Here is a 22,052-nt window from a genome sequence, read left to right on the forward strand (position 1 = left end):
GCTTTATTTTTCTCCATAGCACTTATTATCTAATATTTTATATATTTTATTTCTTTACTTTGTTTCTTTCTCCCTTTAAAATGTAAGCTCCATAAGAGCAGGAGTTTTTCTTTGCTCTACCTCTCACATCTAGAATAGTGCCTAGTATATGTTAGGTGCTCAATAAATATTTGTTGAGTAAATAAATTTTTTTAAATTTATTTTTTAAAAATACATTTTTATTGATTTTAGAGAGAGAGGAAGGGAGAGGGATAGAGAGACAGAAACATTGAAGAGAGAGAAACATTGATTGGCTGCCTCCTGCATGCCCCCTATTGGGGATCGAGCCTACAACCCTGGCATGTGCCCTGACCGGGAATCAATCCAGTGACCTCTTGGTTCATGGGTCAACATTCAGGCACTGAGCCACACAGGCTGGGCAGTAAATAAATTCTTTAATCTCCATTTTTCCAACTTCTATATCCATTCTTCATTAGTTCTAAACTTGGATAGGGAAGACGAATGTTTATTTCCTTTTCAAAACTGCACCAGTATTCAACTTTTCAATAAGTTTATTCTAATCATGTAATACCATAAAATAACAATGCAAATGTATCCATTTATCTATACCTGTAGCCTCTATATGAAAGAAGTTGATTTCTTAATTGTTTAATAAAGAATAAACAATTCTTTATTCTATTTTAGGGGCAGTAGGTCTCAGGCCATGTCAGACCACAAGGACATGAAAGCTATAATTTAAATTTAAAATGTCTAAATGATTAACCACCTCTGCTGGTTTAAAAAATATGTAGTGTTCACTTTGACAGCACATATACTAAAATTGGAATGATACAGAGAAGGTTAGCATGGCCCCTGCACAAGGATGACATGCAAATTTGTGAAGTGATCCATATTAAAAAGTAAAAGTATATTCTTTCTGAGAACCAATTCTGTCAAAAAACATAGTAGACTGAAACTGCTTTATAACGAAGGTGAATGAACTATTTGTGTATTTTAATTGTTCATCAGATATTTTAATCATTGAAACTATATTTTGTTTTTTAATTACTCAAATTTTGTTGAAAATTACACGCTGATTACTGTCATTAAAATTTTCTCAGGGCTAAGTTTTGACTCAAACTCTTATAAAAATTCAAAAATAAAATAAAATTTTCTCAGCACTAAGTTTATGAAATAAGTAACTGAAACTTGCACCAAATTTATTCCATTGATTTTTATTCAAGTTATTTTTTAATATTACTGATTATAAAAATGAAGGTCTCAGTGAACACCAACCATTTATTATATAAAGAATTAAAGAATCATCTCAAAAAAATTAAAAATGGAACTGTCTTATGATCCAGCAATTCCACTTCTGGGAATTTATCCGAAGAAACCCAAAATACTAATTGGAAAGAATATATGCACCCCTGAGTTCATTGCAGTGTTACTTGCAATAGCCAAAATTTGGAAGCAGCCCAAGTGTCCATGAGTAGACGAGTGGATAAAACAGCTGTGGTACTTTTACACAATGGAATACTACTCAGCTGTAAGAGGGAAGAAAATTTTACCCTTTGTGACGGCATGGATGGACCTGGAGAACATGATGCTAAGTGAAATAAGCCAGTCAGAGAAAGACAAGTACCATATGATTTCACTCATATGTGGAATCTAGTGAACAAACTGAACTAACAAGCAAAATAGAGACAGACTCATAAAGAGCAGGCAGGCAGCTATGGCGTGGTGGTGGAAGGATTAAGCAAAAAAAACCACAAAGAAACAGAAAGAACTCATGGACATGGACAACGGTGTGGTGATTGCCAGGGAGAGGGGGGGTCAGTGGAGGTGGGAGAGGGCATGGGGGGATATATGGTGATGGGAAATTAAAAAATAAAATATAAAATAAAATAATGAAATAAAATAAGGAGAAAGAAAAAAGAATTCAAGAATCAACTTCTTTCTTAAAAAGTAAAGAAGCAAAGGCTCAGAAAAAGTCGAAGTTGAAAAACTGTACATATATACCTGCTGTGAAGATGGCTGCGTTTTGGACACCTTTGTCTTCATTCCGTAGGTCCTGCAGAAATGAACCAACTGTCGATAACATTGGTTTGACTACAAATTGACAGCGTTCATTTCTGGATGGCAAAGTGAGTGTTATCAAGGGAAGGCCATGTCTATAAATAACCGTTATTTCTGTGAAGAAAAAAGACAACATAAAAATAGATACAATTTACTTTTTATAATAATAACTTTAAAATACAAAAGCTTTACAAGGAATGCTTAATTGTGTATTCATGAGCCTCTGCATTCCTGTCATCATTTGCGTGGCTCCTATAGTGCCTGCACCACTCTACAGTTTACAGATTTCCCTACCACCCTTTGACGCTTTATCAGAGCATATATCACACTTTATTATAATTATCTTAGAGTCTTCCTAGGTAAAGAGTTACGTTTTTGAGGGCAGAAACGCTTCTCATTCATCTATAATTGTTCTGATTGCTGGGGTGGGAGTTTGCCAAAAGACATCAGAGATATTGAGGAACTGGAAAGGGAGGAACTAAACAAAGCCAGGTGCAAGGTAGTGTGGGGTGGGGGGATGCAAGAAAAGTCTGTTTTGCTCAAAACTCACACTTCTCACTTGATTTGGAAGAACGGAAATAAACTCAGCATCAGAATCAAAGAAGTGCTCAGAAAGCTTACCATCAGGTGGCGCCACTGTGCCGTAAAGATGTGATTGATGGCATTTCAGATTTCCACACAGCTTCACACACAAAACCTGTAAGGAAGATTATTTTCTCTTTTAGAAAAAGTGGGAAAGTTGAAATAAGTGTCTTTACCAGAAAACTCCTTTTAACCTTACATGGCAAGCATAATGAAAACTCCGGCTTCCGACTGGTGCCTGGGTGAGCCCCTGGAGAAGCTCACTCACCCTTTCTGGCTGCAGGGCTGCCTGTCACTAGAGTAACCCGCAGCAGCGACACCAGGACAAGGCTCTCCCCTCGGGATGGGAGAACTCCTCAAAGTCCTAGAGTTCTGAGAGAATTTTAAAATTTGGTTCTTCCTTTTAGGAGATCATCTAAAATAAATGGATGCAAGTATATTCTAGGCATTTGCTTCTTAGAGTAGGGCCCCTGGGCGAAAAGCAACAGCAGGCCCTAGGAGCTGATTAGCAATGCAGAATCACAGACTCAGCTCAAACCGACTGAATTAGAATCTGCATTTTAACAAGGTCCCCAGCTGATTCTCACGCACATCAGACTTTGATAAATATTGCTCTAGGTGGGTCCGTGTTGTCCAATATGGTAGTCCTAGTCACATGTGGCCATTTAAAGTTAAATTCATTAAAATTAAGTAACACTAAATATTCAGTTTCTCAGTCACCGTGGCCACGTCTTGAGTGCTCAATAGCTCTTTGTGCAGAGTGGCTACCGTATTGGACAGCACAGGAAGAGAACATTTCCAACATCACAGAAAATTCTGCTGACAGTATTCTGGTTTCTATAGGGCTTTTAGCTTCTTATTTTTACTTTCCGTGAAAAAGATCATTCTATTCTTTTTCTACCACTTTAGAAACCACAAATTGAGTGGTTTCCTTTACATGTTTAAAATACGCACATACCTAATTATAATTTTTCTAACAAAGTCTCAAGTTTTTCATTATCTTTGCCTTCCTCCTGAACATAACAAGGATCTTCACATGTTCTAGGAATCCACTGCTGGGTCTACAGCACTGGAATGGCTACCTTACCATGGAACATATTTTTAGGGTTTGCACTGGTGTTTCTGTTTGTTACTGGACAGGGCGCCTGGCCCTGAGTGGGTCTGCCTAGGGCCAGCCGGCAGTGTGTGGGTTCTTGACCTCATGCAGGAAAAATTTCACAACGTGAGCCCAGGTGATTTGAGGGTACGTTTACTAAAGCTGGGGACAGTGCAACAAGGAAGGACTTAGCACAGATGAGGCAACAGGAGAGCCTGGGCTGGGCTGCTCTGGCTCACTGGGAAGTCAGAGAAAAGGGGGCCTTGGAGACAGGTTCAGGGGGTTAGCCTGGGATGAGCTGCAGCTGCCTATTACTTCCCTGGTTGCAATTCCCTTGGCGTTTAGGAGATGCATGCCTGTGGGGGAAGGAAAGGGGGAAAGAAAAGGTCAGGAGAGCACTCGCTGGGTCCATTATCTTGAGGGCTTTCTCTCTCTCTTGTAGCAGGAATCTTAGGGGAGGTCTCAGGAGAGGGTTCCAACAGAATATTCATCAGCTTTCCAGGTGTGCCCTTTCAGGGTCGCGGTCGCTATTGATTAGTCAGGGCCAGGGCAGGGGTCATTAGTAACTACAGCTGGTCCTGGCCTTGCCCACCTGGTTTTGCTGCTTTTCTGGGCCTGGAGCTGAAATACAACTGAGGCCTAGATGGTATCTCTAGGGAGGTGACCTTCTGTATCTGCTGTAAACTGCTCAGCCAGTTTGTTCAGCTATCTGTCTCAGTTTCCCCATTTTACTTGGCAAGGAATTTTCCTATCTTTTTACTATCCTGCCTCATTTACAGTTATATTGGTGTTCAACAAAGGCCAGGTGACATCATGGTGTATTGTGTGAACAAAGATAGTACCATGGTGGTGGAAAGAAAGGGCACTGAGGAGCTTGTTATTAGGCATTCGGCACTCAAAGTAACTGGTGCCAAAGTACCGTGGTCACAACATGGTAGCTGTTTCATATGGATCCAGTTTTTTTAATTCATCACCTTGTAGTCATTTATTAACTTTTCCAGTAATTATGCAACGAAGAATTCTTTTATAAGTTGTATTTACTAAGTTTTCATTTATGTGATCATGCACTATTAAATTAAAATGATGAATAAGCAGTTAAAAATGTGTTCACTGCTACAAAAATGAAATAATAACACTGACTCAAATAATGTTCCATTATGCTCAAAATCAAAACAATCCCATTAGTAAGTAAAACAAAACATTGGAATACATATTTCTGGTAAACATACATAGGCAATTAGTTTCAACAAAACATCATCTGTCACATTAGAACTGTTCATTTGAATTTCATTTGTAAAACTATAACTCACTATAGATGAGAAGAAAAGCTGATTATTTCTTAAAATAGATGCACCTCTCAAGAAATAAATACATGTAGATATTCTCCAAGTTTGATAATGGATATTACAATACTGTCTGTTACTTTTAGTAAAACTACCTGAAACTGAGAAAAATGTATCCATTTCAAAATATGTCAGAACTAATTCTCTACCAAAACACATCTCAAAATATTTAATGATATAAATGACTCTCCATGTATAAAGGACAAACATAAAAATTTAGGGAGTAAAAGTTAAAGCCCTTCTTGTTCCACAATCCCATAACTTCCCCCCAACGTAATCAGTGTTAATGGTGACAAAGGTCTCCTCTTGGCTAACCTGGACTTGGGTCCTGTAAGCCTCACTAAGCCCCATCCTTGGGCATGTCCTCCAAGCGCCCAGTTTTAGCAAGAATTGTCTAGTTGGTTTAGCCAGAAACACCTCTCTCCATTCCTGATCAAATTCTTCATTCTCCACCATCTCCCAAGTATTTTCTGATCATCCTAGTCTGCCTTCAGCAAGAATCCTGGAAGGTCAGTTTAGCAAAGAATTATCCTATCCTCTTAGTAATTTTCCCTCTGTGGTAGTCAGTTAGACAGACATGAGCAGAGCAAGTCCCAACAGCTGGTGCCATTCCTGCCGCCGACAACACATCCACCAAACCCCACTCTGCTCCTCAGATATAAATCCCCACTTTTCCTTACTGAATTTGGAGTTGAGCCCAATCTCCCTCTCCCACTGCAAAGTCCCACTGTTGTGGTCCCCCTGAATCAAGTCTACCCTCCAGTTCTTCCACGGGAGTCACTTTTTCTTTGACAACAGCTTGATGTGGATGCTAAAGATAAAGCCAGTTTATGAGTCAGGTTCCTAGAGAGCAGTAACGATAAATCCGCAACAAAGTATTTATCATTTAATGTGTGATGAAGTTTCTGGTCTACTATCAAGGAAAGCATTTTAAGATGCACCTTCTGGACAACCAGTGTTATAGGCAGTTAGACCAACATGAGCAGAGCAAGGACAATGGGCCTGGTACAGAAGGTCACCAGGGCAGAAAGCCCTGGGTACCTAGCAAGGAGCGAAACTGGCAAAACAAGAACCTCCCCCAGCATATCACTGGTCACGCGGTTTAGACTCCCTGAACTTTTCCTCCCTAAAGATAACATCTAGGCTTCAGCTGAACTTCAGCTCCAGGCCCAGAAAAGCAGCAAAACAAGACAAGTGCCACTGTGGCTGCCTCAGGGCCAGCTGCACTAATGACACCCTGCCTTGGTGCTAAGCAATCAGTGGAGACTATGACCCTGAAAGAGCACACCTGGAAAGCTGATGAATAGTCTATTGAGACCCTCCCCTGAGACCTCCCCTAAGATTCCCACCTACGAGAGAAATACCCTCAACAGAAAGGACCTTTGCTTGCTCTCCCACAGGGGAACACGCCTGTGCCATTCCCTTCCCCCTCTCCTTCCTCCTCAGGCATGTATCCCCTAAACTCTAAGGGACTCCACAAGACTTGCAACCAGGGGAGCAATGGGCAGTGGCAGCTCATCCCGGGCTAACCGCCTGAACCTGTCTCCAAGGGCCCCTTTCTCTGACTTCCCAGTGAGCCAAAGAGCCCAGCCTAGGCTCTCCTGTTGCTTCTTCTATGCTAAACCCTTCCTTGTTTCACTGCCTTAAGTGTGTTTTTGCTGCAACCAATAAATTCTTGCTTGTTTTGCTGCACTTTGTCTCTTGATTGAAATCTTTCCTTCAAGAAGACAAGAACAAAGGTTTCTTGTCTTGCCTGTAACACCAGAAAATGCTGAAAGGGGGCAAGTGGCCAGAAAAAATTATCAAGGCTTCCTCAAGCATTTGAGTGACTAACAAACACCTGGAGGGCTTGCTTAAAACACAGACTCCTGGACTCTATCTCCAGGGATTTATGTTCTACTAAGTCTGAGATAGGGGTATGAAAATTTCCATTTTTAATAAACCCCAGGATTATACTGAAGTTGCAGGTGTGAGGACCACATTATGAGTAGCTGACCCACAATGGCTTTAGAGGCACTTAAATTTTTGCATAGAATCATTTTTTAATTCCACATTTTAGTGCTGGGTTAAGGGTTCTGGCCTCCAAACAATACTCAGTATCAGGTCAAAAAGCTGACTCAGGTTTCTCTTTTATCACTACCTTTCCTAAATACAATTCTAATCACTTCATACCCCTGCATAAACCCCTCAGCCTTATATGAAGTAGAAAGAACAAAGACCCTAGAGTTGAAAGGAAGGGGATTCTAAATTTAATTCAGCCACTTAACAGCTGAGAGATCCCAGATAAGTCATAGGAGGGACTACTTCTGTGCTTCAGTTTTCTCAGGGGTTAGGTGAGGATAACAACATCTATCTTGTGCAGCTGATTTAAAACAAAGCATTAAGCAAGTGTAAGGCACAACACATGCCTATGGCTAATTCACCTCCACAGGCTTATCACTTACTATTCCTTGCAGTAAGAACTTGGGCCTGGGCAAATGAGCTCGGTGTCATTAAGGTGCTTTCTTTATCCACTTCTGCCTAACAAATTCTGTCATTCCCTTAAGGTCCAGCTCAAATGCCATTTCCTCTTCCTGTTGGTCATGATGGTCTAACGGAAAAAGCACAAGCTTCGCAGTCAGAACCAAGTTGGAATCCCAGCTTTAAGATATACCAGCTCCGTCCTGGCCAGGTAGCTCAGTTGGTAAGAGCATCATCTCGATATGCCAAGGTGTGGGTTCAATATCCGGTCAGGGCACATACAAGAATCAATCAATGAATGCATAAATAAGTGGAACAAAATGATCTCTCTCTCAAATCAATAAAATAAAGAATTAAAAAAAAGATATACTAGCTACTGTGATCTGAGAGTTCAGAAGAAACAGGTTGTGAGAAAAAGAAGGGAACATGTTTGGGGGGGGGGGGCGGGTGAGCCAGGGCTATAGTCTGAAGACTACAAGAGGGGAAAGATACAGGAGAGATCTGTTTGAACTTCGAAGTAAAGTAAGGCAGCTTTTAGTGGAAAGGAGATGTGTAATGATCACACACTGGGGCTGTGGACGAAAAGGGGCCACATGCTAATCTGACAAGCCCAGGGGAGGTCTGCCTGGTGGCCTTGCAAACTCAAAGACCTAAAGTAACCACAAAGGATGGTCTGAAATTAAAACTTATTTGACTAAAAAGCAGCTTATGGCAGGTAACCATGTCCAAGGCCAGTATCTTCCCAACAAAGGTAATCTTTACCTTAACTGAGCCTGTCTATTGTCTTTTTGCATCTATACAACATATCGTTAGAATGTCAAAGTAATTTTCCTTTTTCCAGACCCCTCAAAGCACAGACACCGCTCTGCGGAGACCAAAAATTCCCTCATTGTTACTGAGTTAACTGTTGACTGTTAACTATCCTGCACCCACCTAAGTAAAAGAACTGTGTGTCTCATTTTACTTTCTATCCAATCCCAGAGGTTTCCCTGCTTTGCTTTCTCCCACCTCCCTCATCTATCACCAATGGATTTCATGTAGCCCACTTATGTCTTCTCTTTTGATTGTAATGCATAAAACAAGGTGCAAAACTGCCATTCTCCGGAGCATTATCTCAATCCATTGAGATTCTGCTTCTGGGCATTTGTCGACAGTTTGGCTCAAATTAACTCACAAAAATTCTTCACAGGTTTGAATGTTTCTTACGTTAACATGGCCAATTAACAAGATCAGGTTGCTTCTAGAGCTGTGTCACAATTTAGATTAAATATCTTTATTATTATTAAGAAATCAAAGATGAAATTTCCATTCAAAATTCTATCCAAGATTAAGGGACTCCTGTGCTCCATGCTCAAAAACAACATATGTATTTCCATGTACCAAAAACAAAAGAGAAACACAATGTGATAAGAAAGGTTCAAGTGGACAGTCAAGGGTATTCTGGGCCCTGTAGAAAAAAACGTTTCAATGGAAACACACTGTCCTCAGCACACTTTTCCAAGTGATCCCAGTTTGGCCCTGTTCATTGGTTTGGAGGCATTTTGCAACTATTTGTAAACTGTAGGTGACTGCTAGGCATGTAAATTCTGTCCAGTCTGGTAGTGATCTAAGTGACTTCCCCTCACTGTGGAAATACTATTTGCAATTCATCTTAACATTCTTCCCCCATATAAATTCGTACTGTTTTTATTTTTCCTTTTAATTGGATATAACATCCACTTGGTTCCTTCATATCATAAGACTGTGGATGAAAAAGGAGCTCTGTAACAAATCTAACCAAAGGGAACCTCAAAGGGTGATCTGATTATAAATTTTTACCTGGGCAGGTCATGGTGGGCAGTCACACCTCAGGCCTATACCTTCCCTAGTAAAAGGTTGATCTTTGCATTAAGCAAGCCCTGTCCATTGCTTTTGTGCATCTAGGTTAACAGACCTTGAAATGCCTCTGATTCAGACCATCCTCAAAAGAGAGCACAATCCTGTTCACTATCCTGCAATCCAATCACAGAGACTTCCCAGTCTTGTGTCTTCCCACTCAGTAACCTTCCTTACATTCCCTCAATTCCAAATGCATAACCGAAGCTGCAAACTGTCCTTCTCGGAAGCATTTTCCTCAGTCTGTTGAGATCTTGTTTCTAGGTGTAGTCTTCTGTTATGTTCAAATAAACTCTTACAAATATTTTATACAGGTTTGAACATTCTTACACTGACAAAACTAAATAAATTTGAAATTCTAAAATAAATTCTTTAACATATGTTCATTATTATAACTGTATGGGCGTCATGATTTTACCTTTTTCTGAAAATTATCTTTTAATAGTCTACAACAGAATAAATAAATGAGAGTTTGACTCTTTTGGGGTAGGAGAGACGAAACGGAGCCCAGGGCAAGATCAAGCCAAGCCTTCCAGTGATATGATGACTTGATTTGGGAAATCTCACTGCAACATCCCAGCACAGGGACCTTATCGTGTCAGTTTTGAACTGGTTCAGGGCTTGGGCCACAGGAGCCCAGTTGGAGGCAGTATAAAACTACTAGCCAAAATGGGTAAGTACAGAATGAAAGATAAAGTCCTACTTACAGTCTGCAATTTTAAGTTCTAATATATTAGAAATTAAATGCTAAGAAGGAACCAACAAATGTATTTTGAAGATTAATTCAATAATTTAGGGAAGATAAAAATAAGAGAGTCATCCAAAACTGAATTTAACATAAATTATACTTAGGGTCTTCAAAGAGATAAAAGGGAGAATATGCTTCTAGGAAATAAATAAGAAATTATGATATTAAAACTGATAGAAATGAAACAAAAATTAGTTACTCTGATTAACTAATTAGGATTCCTGGAAATGGAAAAAAAATATATGTACACATAAAAATTCAGATCAGGTAAATTCTACACTGGATAAAGTAATCAGAAAACTAATTAATTAGGCAATATTTCACCCAGTTATAGCACAGAAGGATACAGAAAGTTTCAGAATACAAAAACAATGATTTTTCATACATTGCTGGCAAGAATGTAAAATGATACAACCATCTGGAAAACATCAGACAGTTTCTTATAGAGTTAAACATACACTTCCATGTGACCCAGCAATCCTACTCCTGGTTGTTTACTCTAGAGCAGCGATTTTCAGCCTTTTTCATCTCATGGCACACATAAACTCATTAAAATTCTGCAACATACCAAAAAGTACATTATAGTTTTTGCCGATCTGACAAAAAAAATAGGTAAAATTTTGATTTACCAAAAAAAAAAAAAAAAAAAAAAAGTACCTACCCTTTTTGCTCCAAAGTGACTTTTAAAAAAAAAATCAGGTGCCTATAATTGTATATAAGGATTTGTGGTACCAAGGATTAACGAATCAGACACAACTTTATTATGTGACATGACCAATAAGATACAAGTCTATTAAATGATCTAAATGTTTATGATTCAAGACAGGGCATTCACAATGATGGCTATTTTGTGTTAGCTGTTGTCATTTTTTAATTTGACAATCTAAGGAAAAAGGAGTCCAGTGCCTCTGACTAATTCGTCAGATATGGCATGTTTTAAAAGTTCTTGAGGCACACTGGTTGAAAATCGCTGCCCTAGAGAAATGAAAACACATTCACACAACCTGTATAAATGTTATCTCATTTCCTCTCGCTAGAGTCACACTCCCTGGGAGAGGGGAGGGACTTGTCCGGTTCACTGCTGTATCTGCAGCACCTGGAATAGTACCTAACACATAATACAGGGGCTCAAAAAATTCATGTTAAATGAACATATGAATATCTTCAAGGTGCTAAGGAAAAATAACATCAACCTAGAACACTGTACTCAGGAAAATTACTATAAGGTGAAAGAAATGAAGAGGTTTTCAGATACACAGAGGCCATAGCTTCTTTCCTACGTATCTTTGTTAAGGAATTTTTGCAGGAAGAAGGGAACTATATCCTATGGAAGCAGAGAACACTGTTATGGGCTGAATTGTGTCTCCCACCCAAATTTATATGTTGAAGTCCTAACCCACAGTAGCTCAGAACTTCACTGTATTTTAAAGAAGTAATTAAGTAAAAATGAGATCATATGAGTAGACTGTCATAAGGTCATCAGCCATAGTGGATAAGAACAGGAGATTTGGACACAGACATGTGCATGCACAGAGAAAAGACCATTTGAGAACAGAAGATGATGACTGTCTACAAGCCAAGGAGAGAGGCCTTAGAAGAACCCAACACTGCTGACACCTTTACCTCAGGCTTCTGGCTTCCAGAACTGTGAGAAAATAAATCTGTTTAAGCCTCCCAGTGTGAGGTACTTTGTTATTGGAAGCCCTAGGGAACTAACACAAACACCAAAGATGTAAAATATGTTGGTAAATAAATTACTTATTGTTAAGAAATTTTAGACGAGCCTGTGTGTTAAAATGAGTGGAAAATGCTAAATGATATTTGGTATGCTATATTCAGTGGACTCCTATAACATATGAAGATTCCTGTCATGTTCAGGGGGAGGGAAAAGATAATGGAAACTCTGAGACTTTGTTAGACAAGCTATAATTAAATATATGTTAATGTTAAACACTTAAAGGAAACCACTCAGTCTGCAGTTTCTAAAGTGGTAGAAAAGAAGAACAAATAAAGTATTTCATGGAAAGTAGAAAAAAGAAGCAAAAAACTCGACAGAAACCAGGAACTTTTTTTAAAATGAGGAAAATAAATGTAGTAAAAGTCCTTGTGGAAGCTTGGAGAATAGAGAAAATAAGCACCCACAACCTGAATTCTTTTATGCCAGCCATTTTATATATGTGTGTGTGTGTGTGTGTGTTCATATAATCCACTGAGAGCTGATCATTAATATTTATAAGATCTACCTACCTGATTAAAAACTCATCAGTTTATTTAAATAGCTCTATAACCACTTATCCTGTGGGTGTACCAGAATTAACTATTTACCTACTGTTGGACATTTCCATTTCCATTTTATATACTAGTTCTACATTTTTTTCCTAGTCAGAAATGAATGAATGTTCATTTTAGAAAATCCATAAAGCACACACTCTCAAAAAAAGTCACCAATAATGCCATCATCTGAGATGATTAGTTAACAGTAATGTATAGCTTCCAGTTTATTTTCTATGTTCTGTAGTCAAGTTTTTGCCATTACAACTCAACTGATTCTAAACATCTTTGCACATAAATCTTTGTTTGCATTTTTTCCTTTAGGGTAAACTGCAGAATGATTGGATCATAAAGTAGTAATAATTTTAGGATCCTGAAAATGTATTTTTCAAACTTCTTTGGGAAATATTTTCTTTGCTTCACGTTGCTTTACTCAATACAACCCCAGATTGGTAGTAGTCTGAACCCAGACAAGCAGACCTTCGTAAGATTCAGAATCAAACAATAAGACACATCTGGGGCGTTGCTGCAGCAACAAGCCCCTGTTGGAGGCTCACCCCAGACAGGCCACAGGTATCCCAGCACAACACCTCTTCAACCGAGCTCTTGCTTGTTCCTCCACAGACCTGAGCCTCTCCTTTATTCCTTATCTTGATGAACTGGGAGAACAGTAGTTACAACCGCACTGTCACTGAGGCCTACTGATTCTGTTTCACACAGAGCTCTCAAATCCAGCCTTCCCTTTCTAGCTCCACCTCTACGGCCCTAGCTTAGATCCTTACTACCTCACCTAGATCACTGTAACAGCTTCCTAACTGGCTTCGCCCACCAATCCATTCCAGATGAAGATCTATTCTAGTCTTTTTAAAAAATATATGTTTTTATTGATTTCAGGGAAAGGGAGAGAGAGAGAGAAACATCAATGATGAGAGAGGGTCATTAATCAGCTGCCTCCTGCACCCCCTTCTACTGGGGATCAAGCCTGCAATCCGGGCATGTGCCCTGATGGGGAATCGGATCATGACCTCCTGGATTACAGGCCGACACTCAAACACTGAGACATGTCAGCTGAGCAAGATCTATTCTAGTCTTCTAAAATCACATAAACTATTTCTAGATTTAAAGACCTGTATTTGCTCTCTCTCTCTCTTTTTTTTTTTTTGGTGCCCTTGACCTGGAATTGAACCTACAACCCTTCGGTCCTCAGGACAACGCTCTAACCACTGAGCCAAACTGGCCAGGGCTATTTGCTCTCTCTTGCAAAGAGAACCAATTCCAAATAAAACTTTACATGAATTGATTCCTATCTACTTCTCCAGCAAAACCTTTTCATCCCTAGCACCACCTACCTGCCGATTCTGTATTCCAGAGATGTAAAAAGTATTGCGGTTTCTTGGCACTCTGCTGCGTGCTTCCGTGCCTTTGTACTTACTCCCATCCTTGCCCGGAAACTTTGCCCGGTGTGCCTACATTGCACGGCCAACTCTGCACTCTCATCTTCCCACCATGAAACCCACAGAACCCTATGTACTAGTTCCCTTTTGATAAATTCTTCTGACTTCTAGATTTATATTTTATTTTATTATTATTTTCTTAATCCTCATCTGAGAACATGCTGAGAGAGAGAGAGAGAGAAACATCCATCGAAACATCGATCGGTTGCCTCCACACGCGCCCCAACCAGGGATTGAGCCCGCAACCCAGGTGCGTGCCCTGGCTGGGAATCAAACCCACGACCTCTCGGTGCACAGGACAAAGTTCAACCAAATGAGCCATTCCGGCCGGGCACAGATTTATATTTTAAATCTTCCTAATAAAATTGCATCTTGTAGCACACACTAGGCAGTTATCTTAATACTTCAGTTTCTCTCAGATACAAATGAAAATCTTTTTGATTTAGAAAGTCCCGGAAGGGTATTTAATCCACAACATGACCAAAACAGAACAGAAACAAAAGTAATGTGTACAGCATCTGGCTAGTAACCAGCAGTAACTTCCACACAGTGCAGCGACTCCTTCATCTTCCTCTCTGCCAGGTCACATTTAGATCCCTTCTAAGCACTCGGCATTTAAGCCAGTCCTGCCCTCATTCTCTGGACACGAACCTCAGCAGGACGCCTGCAATTATATTCTTGTAAATATTTCTTTCATCCCTCCTCTTTTCCTTCCTTCCTTCTCTCCTTCTTTCATTTCAACAAGGAAATGCTTTTGAGAGCAAATAATGAAGGGTCACAATCCAGAGAGAAGATATTAGACTAATTTACTTATTCACTCTAGTCTGTTGTTACAAACATATTGAAATATTAGAGTATATTGGCTTAAAAATACATTATTTATAATTAATAAGTGGGAAGTCAGAAGAGTTCATCAGCAGAGAACTACTGTAGAGCAGTTTGATTTTATTATTTTTTTTTAACAGAGAAGCTAAATAAATTATAAAAGCTTGGAGCTCAGTGTGAGGTTCTACAAAAAATCATGACGCACCACAGGGTAGAAACTAATGAACCTGAGAACAAGCTTCAAAGCAAAGCAATGATCTAGCCGAGGGGTTACGCTGCTTTGTTCACACATCCCATGGAAAAACTCCACATTAGGTGGTACATAAAACACGCTTTAAAATTACTGAGTTTTTATTCGTTTTTCTGTTTCTACTTTACCCATTTCCTTCTTCAACATTTCTTCTGCGTTCTCATTCCTTCTGTGTTAAATTTTGCTCACTACAGCCTTGAATAGTGCTTTCGATGACTGCCTATGTATGGGTAGTAAACCCTCAGTATCTGTTAATAAATTCAACACTTTCTGTCCCTTTCACTGTTGAGTTTAATCTGTTTACATTTATTAGTTCAGATAAATTTAGACATCTGTCATCTTATTTTATGCTATTTATCCTGATTTTCCTTTGCTTCTTTCTTCCTTTTTGTCTACTGATAATTTAACTGTTTTTTATATTCTTTTACCCTCTCTATTAATTTGGAAGTACATGTTTGTTTGTTTCTCTGTCCTTTTAATGTTTGCCTTGTACATCCTGAGACATTCTTACTTGGCTTGGAGTGTAAAGTTAATTTCTCTACCCCACTACTGAATAGATGATAAAGATCTTAAGTTGCATCAATCACAATGAAGGAGGAATTATTTTTCCCTTATTTTTTAGAACTCCCCAAACTGTCATCATGACTATTGTTTTATATAGATACTGTTTCTTAGATTTACCTGTAAGATTTCCAACTATTTTGCTCTCCCTTTCTTCTCACATTCTACTTTCTCACATGTTCGATTTCATTCATCCAGAGAATAATTCTCAATAAGACTTTAAATCTCTCAAACTTTATTTTGTTGAAATGATAGTTTATTGAATATAGAATTCAAGATTGATTGTTATTTCTATTCAGAACCTTGAAGGCATTCCTTTGCCTTTTGGCGTCTATTAACCCATCTTTTGTACACTTAAGATTTTCTGTAAATTCAAATATTTTCTCCCATCTTTCTGCTTCTGGGGTTCTACAGTTTTCACCACAGTGTGTCAGGTACAGATTTAATTTTATTTTTTCTTCTTAGAACTCATAAAACTTCTTCATTCTAAGGATCCGTTCTGAAAAGGCACTCATGGAGTGGGGAGAGGAGTGGCCTGATGTGATTATCAGCAATGGGGCAAAGTGGAATCCTGCAATGAAGGAGAACACATGCAGCCCTTCTGTGATATTCCTGATGAGCCGCACAGAAATGCAGATGAATCCAAAAGGAAACGTTCTACAAAGAAACTATCATCTTCAAAGGAGTGAAAATCACTGAAAGTCAGGGAAAGAATGTGACTGTTCCAGATTAAAGGAGACATGAATGACAACTAAATTCAACTGTGAGTCAGAACTTTAAGCAATAAAGAACATTATTGAAAAAGAAGGCAAAATTTGAATGGGGTCTAGGAATTAGATGGTAGTGTTATCATCATGGTTAGCTAATTAATTAATGTTAATAACAGGAAGAGAGCAAAGGGGAGGCCAGACATAAGCATGGTCATCGATACAGCTTCACCAGGAAGCTACAGCTTCATGCTTCCCAGGGAACCCGTCCATTCCCTGCAGATCACTGGGGGAAGAGATGGAACAAAGGGGGAGATGGGCGCATGGGGGTGACCTAGGGAAAGTGTCTGCCTATCAGTCTAGCCTGGGGAACAATGGATTGGCTAGGGGGTAGCTCCCATCAGAAGTACGCAAAATCTTAGAGAGTTAAAACCCTCTGACAGAGTTCCTGCTCACTTGTTCTTTCTTGGGCTCTTCTTGCTCTCTCTTGCTCTTTGGCATATACTCACCCATGAGCTCACCTGTTCCCTCTCCATAGCCATGTGGTCTTAAGCAGCCACATGGCCCATGGCCATGGTCACTCCACACAGAGGATGCTGGACAGGACTGGACTTTAATATAAAGCAGAAATTCTGGGCAGCGGCCTGAATTCTGGCCCTGCTGAAGATAAGATTGGACTTCTTCCATGGTGAGGCAGACAGAGATGGGAACTACGAGGGGAACCCCCTAAATTTTACATAATCAATAAAGCTTTCCACAAAACCCCATCCTTCTGTGGGGGCCTCAGGAAATTCTTTTCCTGGTGGTACCCCAAGAACTCCACTTCCACCAATAACAGTAGTAATGTATCAGTGTTAATTTTCTGATTTTGATGGTCATTTTGTGGTTAAGTTGGAGAATCTTCTTATGTTTGCAGAGGAATGGCATCATGTCAACAACTTATTCTCAAATAGTTCAGAAATAAAACATTCTTCCTACTGCATTTGCAATTTTTCTTTAAGTGTGCAACCGTTTCTAAATAAAACAATGCTAAAAACAATAGTTTTAGACAAACACGAACATGACCATTTATAGAGAGAAGCGATCTGTTAACAAAGGGGTCAAACATTAAAACTTTTTTTGCATGCTAGTAGGAAACTATGGTTACTTAGGGAATCAAAAATTAAAAAACAAACACAAAAATTCGTATGTCCTTCACAAATTCTTGTGTAGAAACTCCAAGAATTTGGTATTCCTCTGACATGCTAGAAAAATTTAAAAGAAAAACTATATGCTTACCCTATGACAACGCTTTCTTAGAGGGATATTATTAAAAGACTATTTTGAAAATCCTACACAAACCCACCACACATGCAGAGTGGAACTATTTCAAGACTGACTCACCCAAACTCAGCTCCTTCTTTTAATTTACATCCTATCTATGCCCCATCTTAAAAAGTCTATCAGTTACTAATCCAGTTAGGGGTTCACATTTCCAGAACAGCATCAGTTATTTGTAAAATAAACTTAACCTATCTAGACAAATATGAATAAAACTGCTTCTCATGAATGTTAACAAATGAGAAATTATTTTCAGTATGAAAATCTTATAGAGGGTATATTAATAATATACATCAAGGAGTGTGACTGAAAGAAAAACTGAATTTTTTAAATTGTTTTAATCCCTTCAAAACGAGAATAGCAGCCTTTTGAGATCCAACTTTACATTCTAGAGGCATTAATAAAATGTCAAGTATTCAAGAAGTAGAAAGTAAAAAAAAAAAGTAGAAAGTATAGCGTAAAAAGAAGTCTAACTCAGCTGAGAATGAGAAAGGAGCAGCCAGCAGCATTACTTCAAAAAGGAAACTATTTTCTGACATGGCGTGAAGAGGAGATACTGATGTACAATGGACAACAGCAGGAACTAGCGTAATTTGCATAATGAATATAAACCTGAGAGTGCCAGTTTATATTTAAATCTCCTGATTAGAAAGCAACAGTGATACACGGATACAGAAAACTATAACAGAGTACTTTTTAAATATAAGCCTTTTAGGAGGACTTCAATTGCTCTGCTACAGAAGCACTCTACGTGGCAGCAGGCTCGGGAGGAGGCTTTCAACAACAACGTGGTGCTTCTTCTATTTGTCCTCTGTATCTACCAGGGTGAACTCCATTACTGCTCTCTGTTCAGGGATTGCTCATTCGTATTCCACCGATATCATTAGATCATGTAATTTACTTTAAAAATATTTTTTTAGGTTATTAAATATTTTTTTATTGTACAGCATTTACAAAGAAAACAGACAATGTACTCAGTAGAAAGAATAAAAATGTATGCAGGTTTTTATTTTAAACTGACAGCAAATAGAAATCCTTTAGTGAGACCACAGCAATTGGAAAGTATAATCAATCATAAAGTTTAATTAAGGTACATGGGCTACTTGGAAGATCAAATTCTACAGCTGCCTTTTTCTATGGCTTCTAATTCATCGGGCTTCTTAAGTGATGGGGAACCCCTTATTTCGAGGGGAACCGTCCCAAAATGGAGCTGTAATTCTCTGACTAGAAGTTCTTTTCATGTCAATTGTTAAAACGGGGCCTTCTATTTGTGTTTTGGTTATTTCACCTTAATATCATCACCAGAATTCCTGTAATTCCACAACTGCAATTTTACAGTGTAGAAAAGAATTTATAGTCTGCTATTGCTTTAGATCAGCAATTTTTCAACTGGTTTGCCACAAGAATTTTTAAAACACGCAATACCTGACTATTTAGTCCAAGGCACTGACCTCTTTTCCCTTAGACTGTCAAAAAACTGACAACAGCCAACACAACAATAGCCATGTGGTCCGAGCCATAACATAAAGCCGGGTAACAGAGCTGCATCTTACTGGTCATGTTGCATAATAAGGTTGCGTCTGAATGGCTAACTCCTGGTACCAGAAATCCTTATATACAAGTATAGGCACCTGATTTTTGTTTTGTAAATCAATCAAAACTATACCTATTTTTTTTCAGATGGAAAAATACATATTTTTGGGTGTGCCGCAGAATTTTCGTAACTAGTTCATGTGTGCCATGGGATAAAAAAAGGCTGAAAATCACTGCTTTAGATGTATATATTGCTGAAAACCCAAAGTGGATTAGAACTGCTGAGGGATTTTCCCTGCCATTGTTTGATACAACCTATTCTCTTTATTCCTGATAGGTGCATAGATACCTCACTTAAAACCCTTTCTACAGGAGCATGTCTGATTTCAGGACGACCCAGGCAAGAATCCGATGAAGGGCTGGCCATAGTTACTCAGGGTAAAGTGTTTGAGTTAAACGTATTGCGTAACTGCACCACCGTTTCCTCTGCCATCGCCGGTGGATAAATGCCAGAACCTACATTCCAATTTCCTGTAGATCAGAGTCCTGTAGCCATTTCTGGAGAAAGCCGTGATCCCCAAGGCACACTGGATCTGTGCTGAACAAGCAGATGTGACCTCCTTTTGCTTTTTATTTTATTTGATTACTTAATTATTTTTGAGAGAGAGAGAAGCATCAGTTTGTTTTTCCACTTATTTATGCATTCATTGGTTGCTTCTTGGAGATCTTTTTAATTTTTTTTGTTAATCCTCATCTGAGGATATTTTTTCCATTTTTTTAGAGAGAATGGAAGAGAGGGGGAAGGAAGGGGGAGAGAGACAGAGAGACACAGAGGGAAGAGGGAGAGAAACACTGATGTGAGAGAGACTGGTTGCCTCCCACATGCACCCCAACCAGGGCTGGGGATGGAACCGTCACCCCAGGTACATGCCCTTGACCAGGAATAGAACCCGCAACCCTTCCATGGGCTGGTCAACACTCCAGCCACTGAACCACACTGGCCAGGGCTGGTTACTTCTTGTATGTGTCCTGACTGGGGACTGAACCCACAACCTTGGCTTATCAGGACGATGCTCTAACCAACTGAGCTACCTGGCCAGGGCTCCTTTTGCTTTTTAATATGACCCAAGGAAAATGTAATCTAGGGCAAGTCTAAGAGAGAGGCCCATCCTAAAAAGCCTCAAGTACATCTCAATCATCTCAAAATTGTGTGACCACCCTCTGAAGAGACATAGAATCTTACTTATCCTGTAATCTCCGTCTTGCTTTCTCTTACCTTTATATAATCTTTCTCAGTTTCCCTCCTTAATATCAAAAGCATAAAAGAAACTGCAAACTGTTATTTCCTGAAGTATTTATCTGTTGAGATCCAGGTGCATCCTGTTTGGCTCAAATAAAATTTTTTTTTAAATCCTCCCCCGAGGACTGCTTTTATTGATTTTTAGAGAGAGGAAGGGAGAAAGAGAAACATCGACCTGCTGCCTCCCATATGCGCCCCACCCAGAGATCGAACCCACAACCTTTCGGTGTGTGGGACGACGCTCCCACCAACTGAGCCACCTGGCCAGGGCTCAAATAAATTTTTTATAAAAATTCTCTACAGGTTTGAACGTTCTTATGCTGACAGCTAAGTGATTTGAAAGGGGCGCCCACGTTTGCTGTCTCCACTTCTTCGGCTTTCACTCATCCTTTACCTACTGCAATCTGGCTTCTGTTCCATCATGTCACTGAAGTTCCTCACAGAAAGTCACTGATCTTCTTGTCTCCAAGTCCAGTGAAAACTTTTCAAGCACTGACTTTTCAGAAGCAACTGCCCCTTTGGATCACTCCCTCCTTGGCACATTCAATGTCTTGGCTTCCATGATACCATATTTCCTTGGATTTCTGATCACATTTCTTGGTTTCCTTTAGAGATTGCTCTTCCTGACATTCTTCAAATGTTGTTTTCCAGAGTTCCCCCATGGGCTACCCTTTCTCATCTCACTCCATGAATCTCTTTGGGCAATCCCACCTCTTCACATGGCTTCAACCATGTTACTTTGCTGAGGACTCAAATCTGTGGATGAAAAAAGGGGTACTATGGAAAGTAACCTCACAGGGTGACCTGATCATAAATCCTACCTGGGAAGGTCAGGCACTTAACTTTTTAGTAAAAGGTTTATCTTTGCCTTAAGCAAGTGCTATTCATTACTTCTGTGAATCCAGGTTAACTGACATAAGCCACAACCACCCTCAAGAAAGCACAGGATCTTTTTAACTATCTTGGAATCTAATCCCACCTTGCTTTTCCCCACCTCCATGTAATCTTTCTTATATTCCCTCCTTAATTTGAAATGCAAAAAGAATCTGCAAAACTGTTGTTCTCTGGAGCAGTTGAGATCTTGCTCCCCAGCATGTGTTGTCAGTTTGGTTCATATAAACTCATAAAAATTCTCTACAGGTTTAAACATTTCTTACATCAACAAAGCTCTACCTTCAATTTAGAGACTCTGTGCAAATAATTTGTATATATGTTGAAACCATTTAGGATATCGATCCAGCTCATACAATCTTCCATTTTCTAGAAACTGCCTCTACTTCTACTTACAGTGTAGCAGTGGTGGGTCCCCCAAAACCATGTCTGTATTATGTGACTTCCAATCCCCTCATTGTAATTGATCAGACATCTGCTCCAAGTTGGGCCAATCAACTTCCCAGTCCAGGAATCTGATTGAGACTAAATCTGTTCACACACGCCCGGCTGGGCATGGCTCAGCGGTTGAGCGTTGACCTAGGATCCAGGAGATCGGGGTTCGATTCCCGGTCAGGGCACATGCCCGGGTTGTGGGCTCGATCAATGACTCTTTCATCATTGATGTTTCTGTCTCTCTCTCCCTCTCCTTTCCTCTCTCTGAAATCAATAAAGATATATTTTAAAAACAAACAAACAAACAAAATCTGTTCACACACTACTGATGAGTGTGTCAACT

At 39.4% G+C, this 22,052-nt stretch overlaps 1 protein-coding gene and 1 non-coding gene across 2 annotated transcripts in view; one reads left to right on the top strand and one right to left on the bottom strand.

The window, feature by feature from the left end:
* MCUB (mitochondrial calcium uniporter dominant negative subunit beta) overlaps positions 1–22,052 on the bottom strand; it is a 78,108-nt gene that overhangs the window by 14,975 nt on the left and 41,081 nt on the right. The window contains exons 2-3 of the mRNA XM_087826125.1: positions 2,680–2,755; positions 2,002–2,172 (exon numbers count right to left, since the gene is read on the bottom strand). Coding sequence (XP_087682251.1) covers positions 2,002–2,172; positions 2,680–2,755 — 247 coding nt within the window. The remainder of the gene's footprint in view (positions 1–2,001; positions 2,173–2,679; positions 2,756–22,052) is intronic.
* LOC148094418 (U6 spliceosomal RNA) lies at positions 791–897 on the top strand. The gene has a single exon (XR_015713697.1). It is a non-coding gene; the product is annotated as a U6 spliceosomal RNA (small nuclear RNA).

The sequence above is a fragment of the Miniopterus natalensis genome, chromosome 1, assembly GCF_054644295.1.
Source record: "Miniopterus natalensis isolate mMinNat1 chromosome 1, mMinNat1.hap1, whole genome shotgun sequence".
NCBI classification, from domain to species: Eukaryota; Metazoa; Chordata; class Mammalia; order Chiroptera; family Miniopteridae; genus Miniopterus; species Miniopterus natalensis.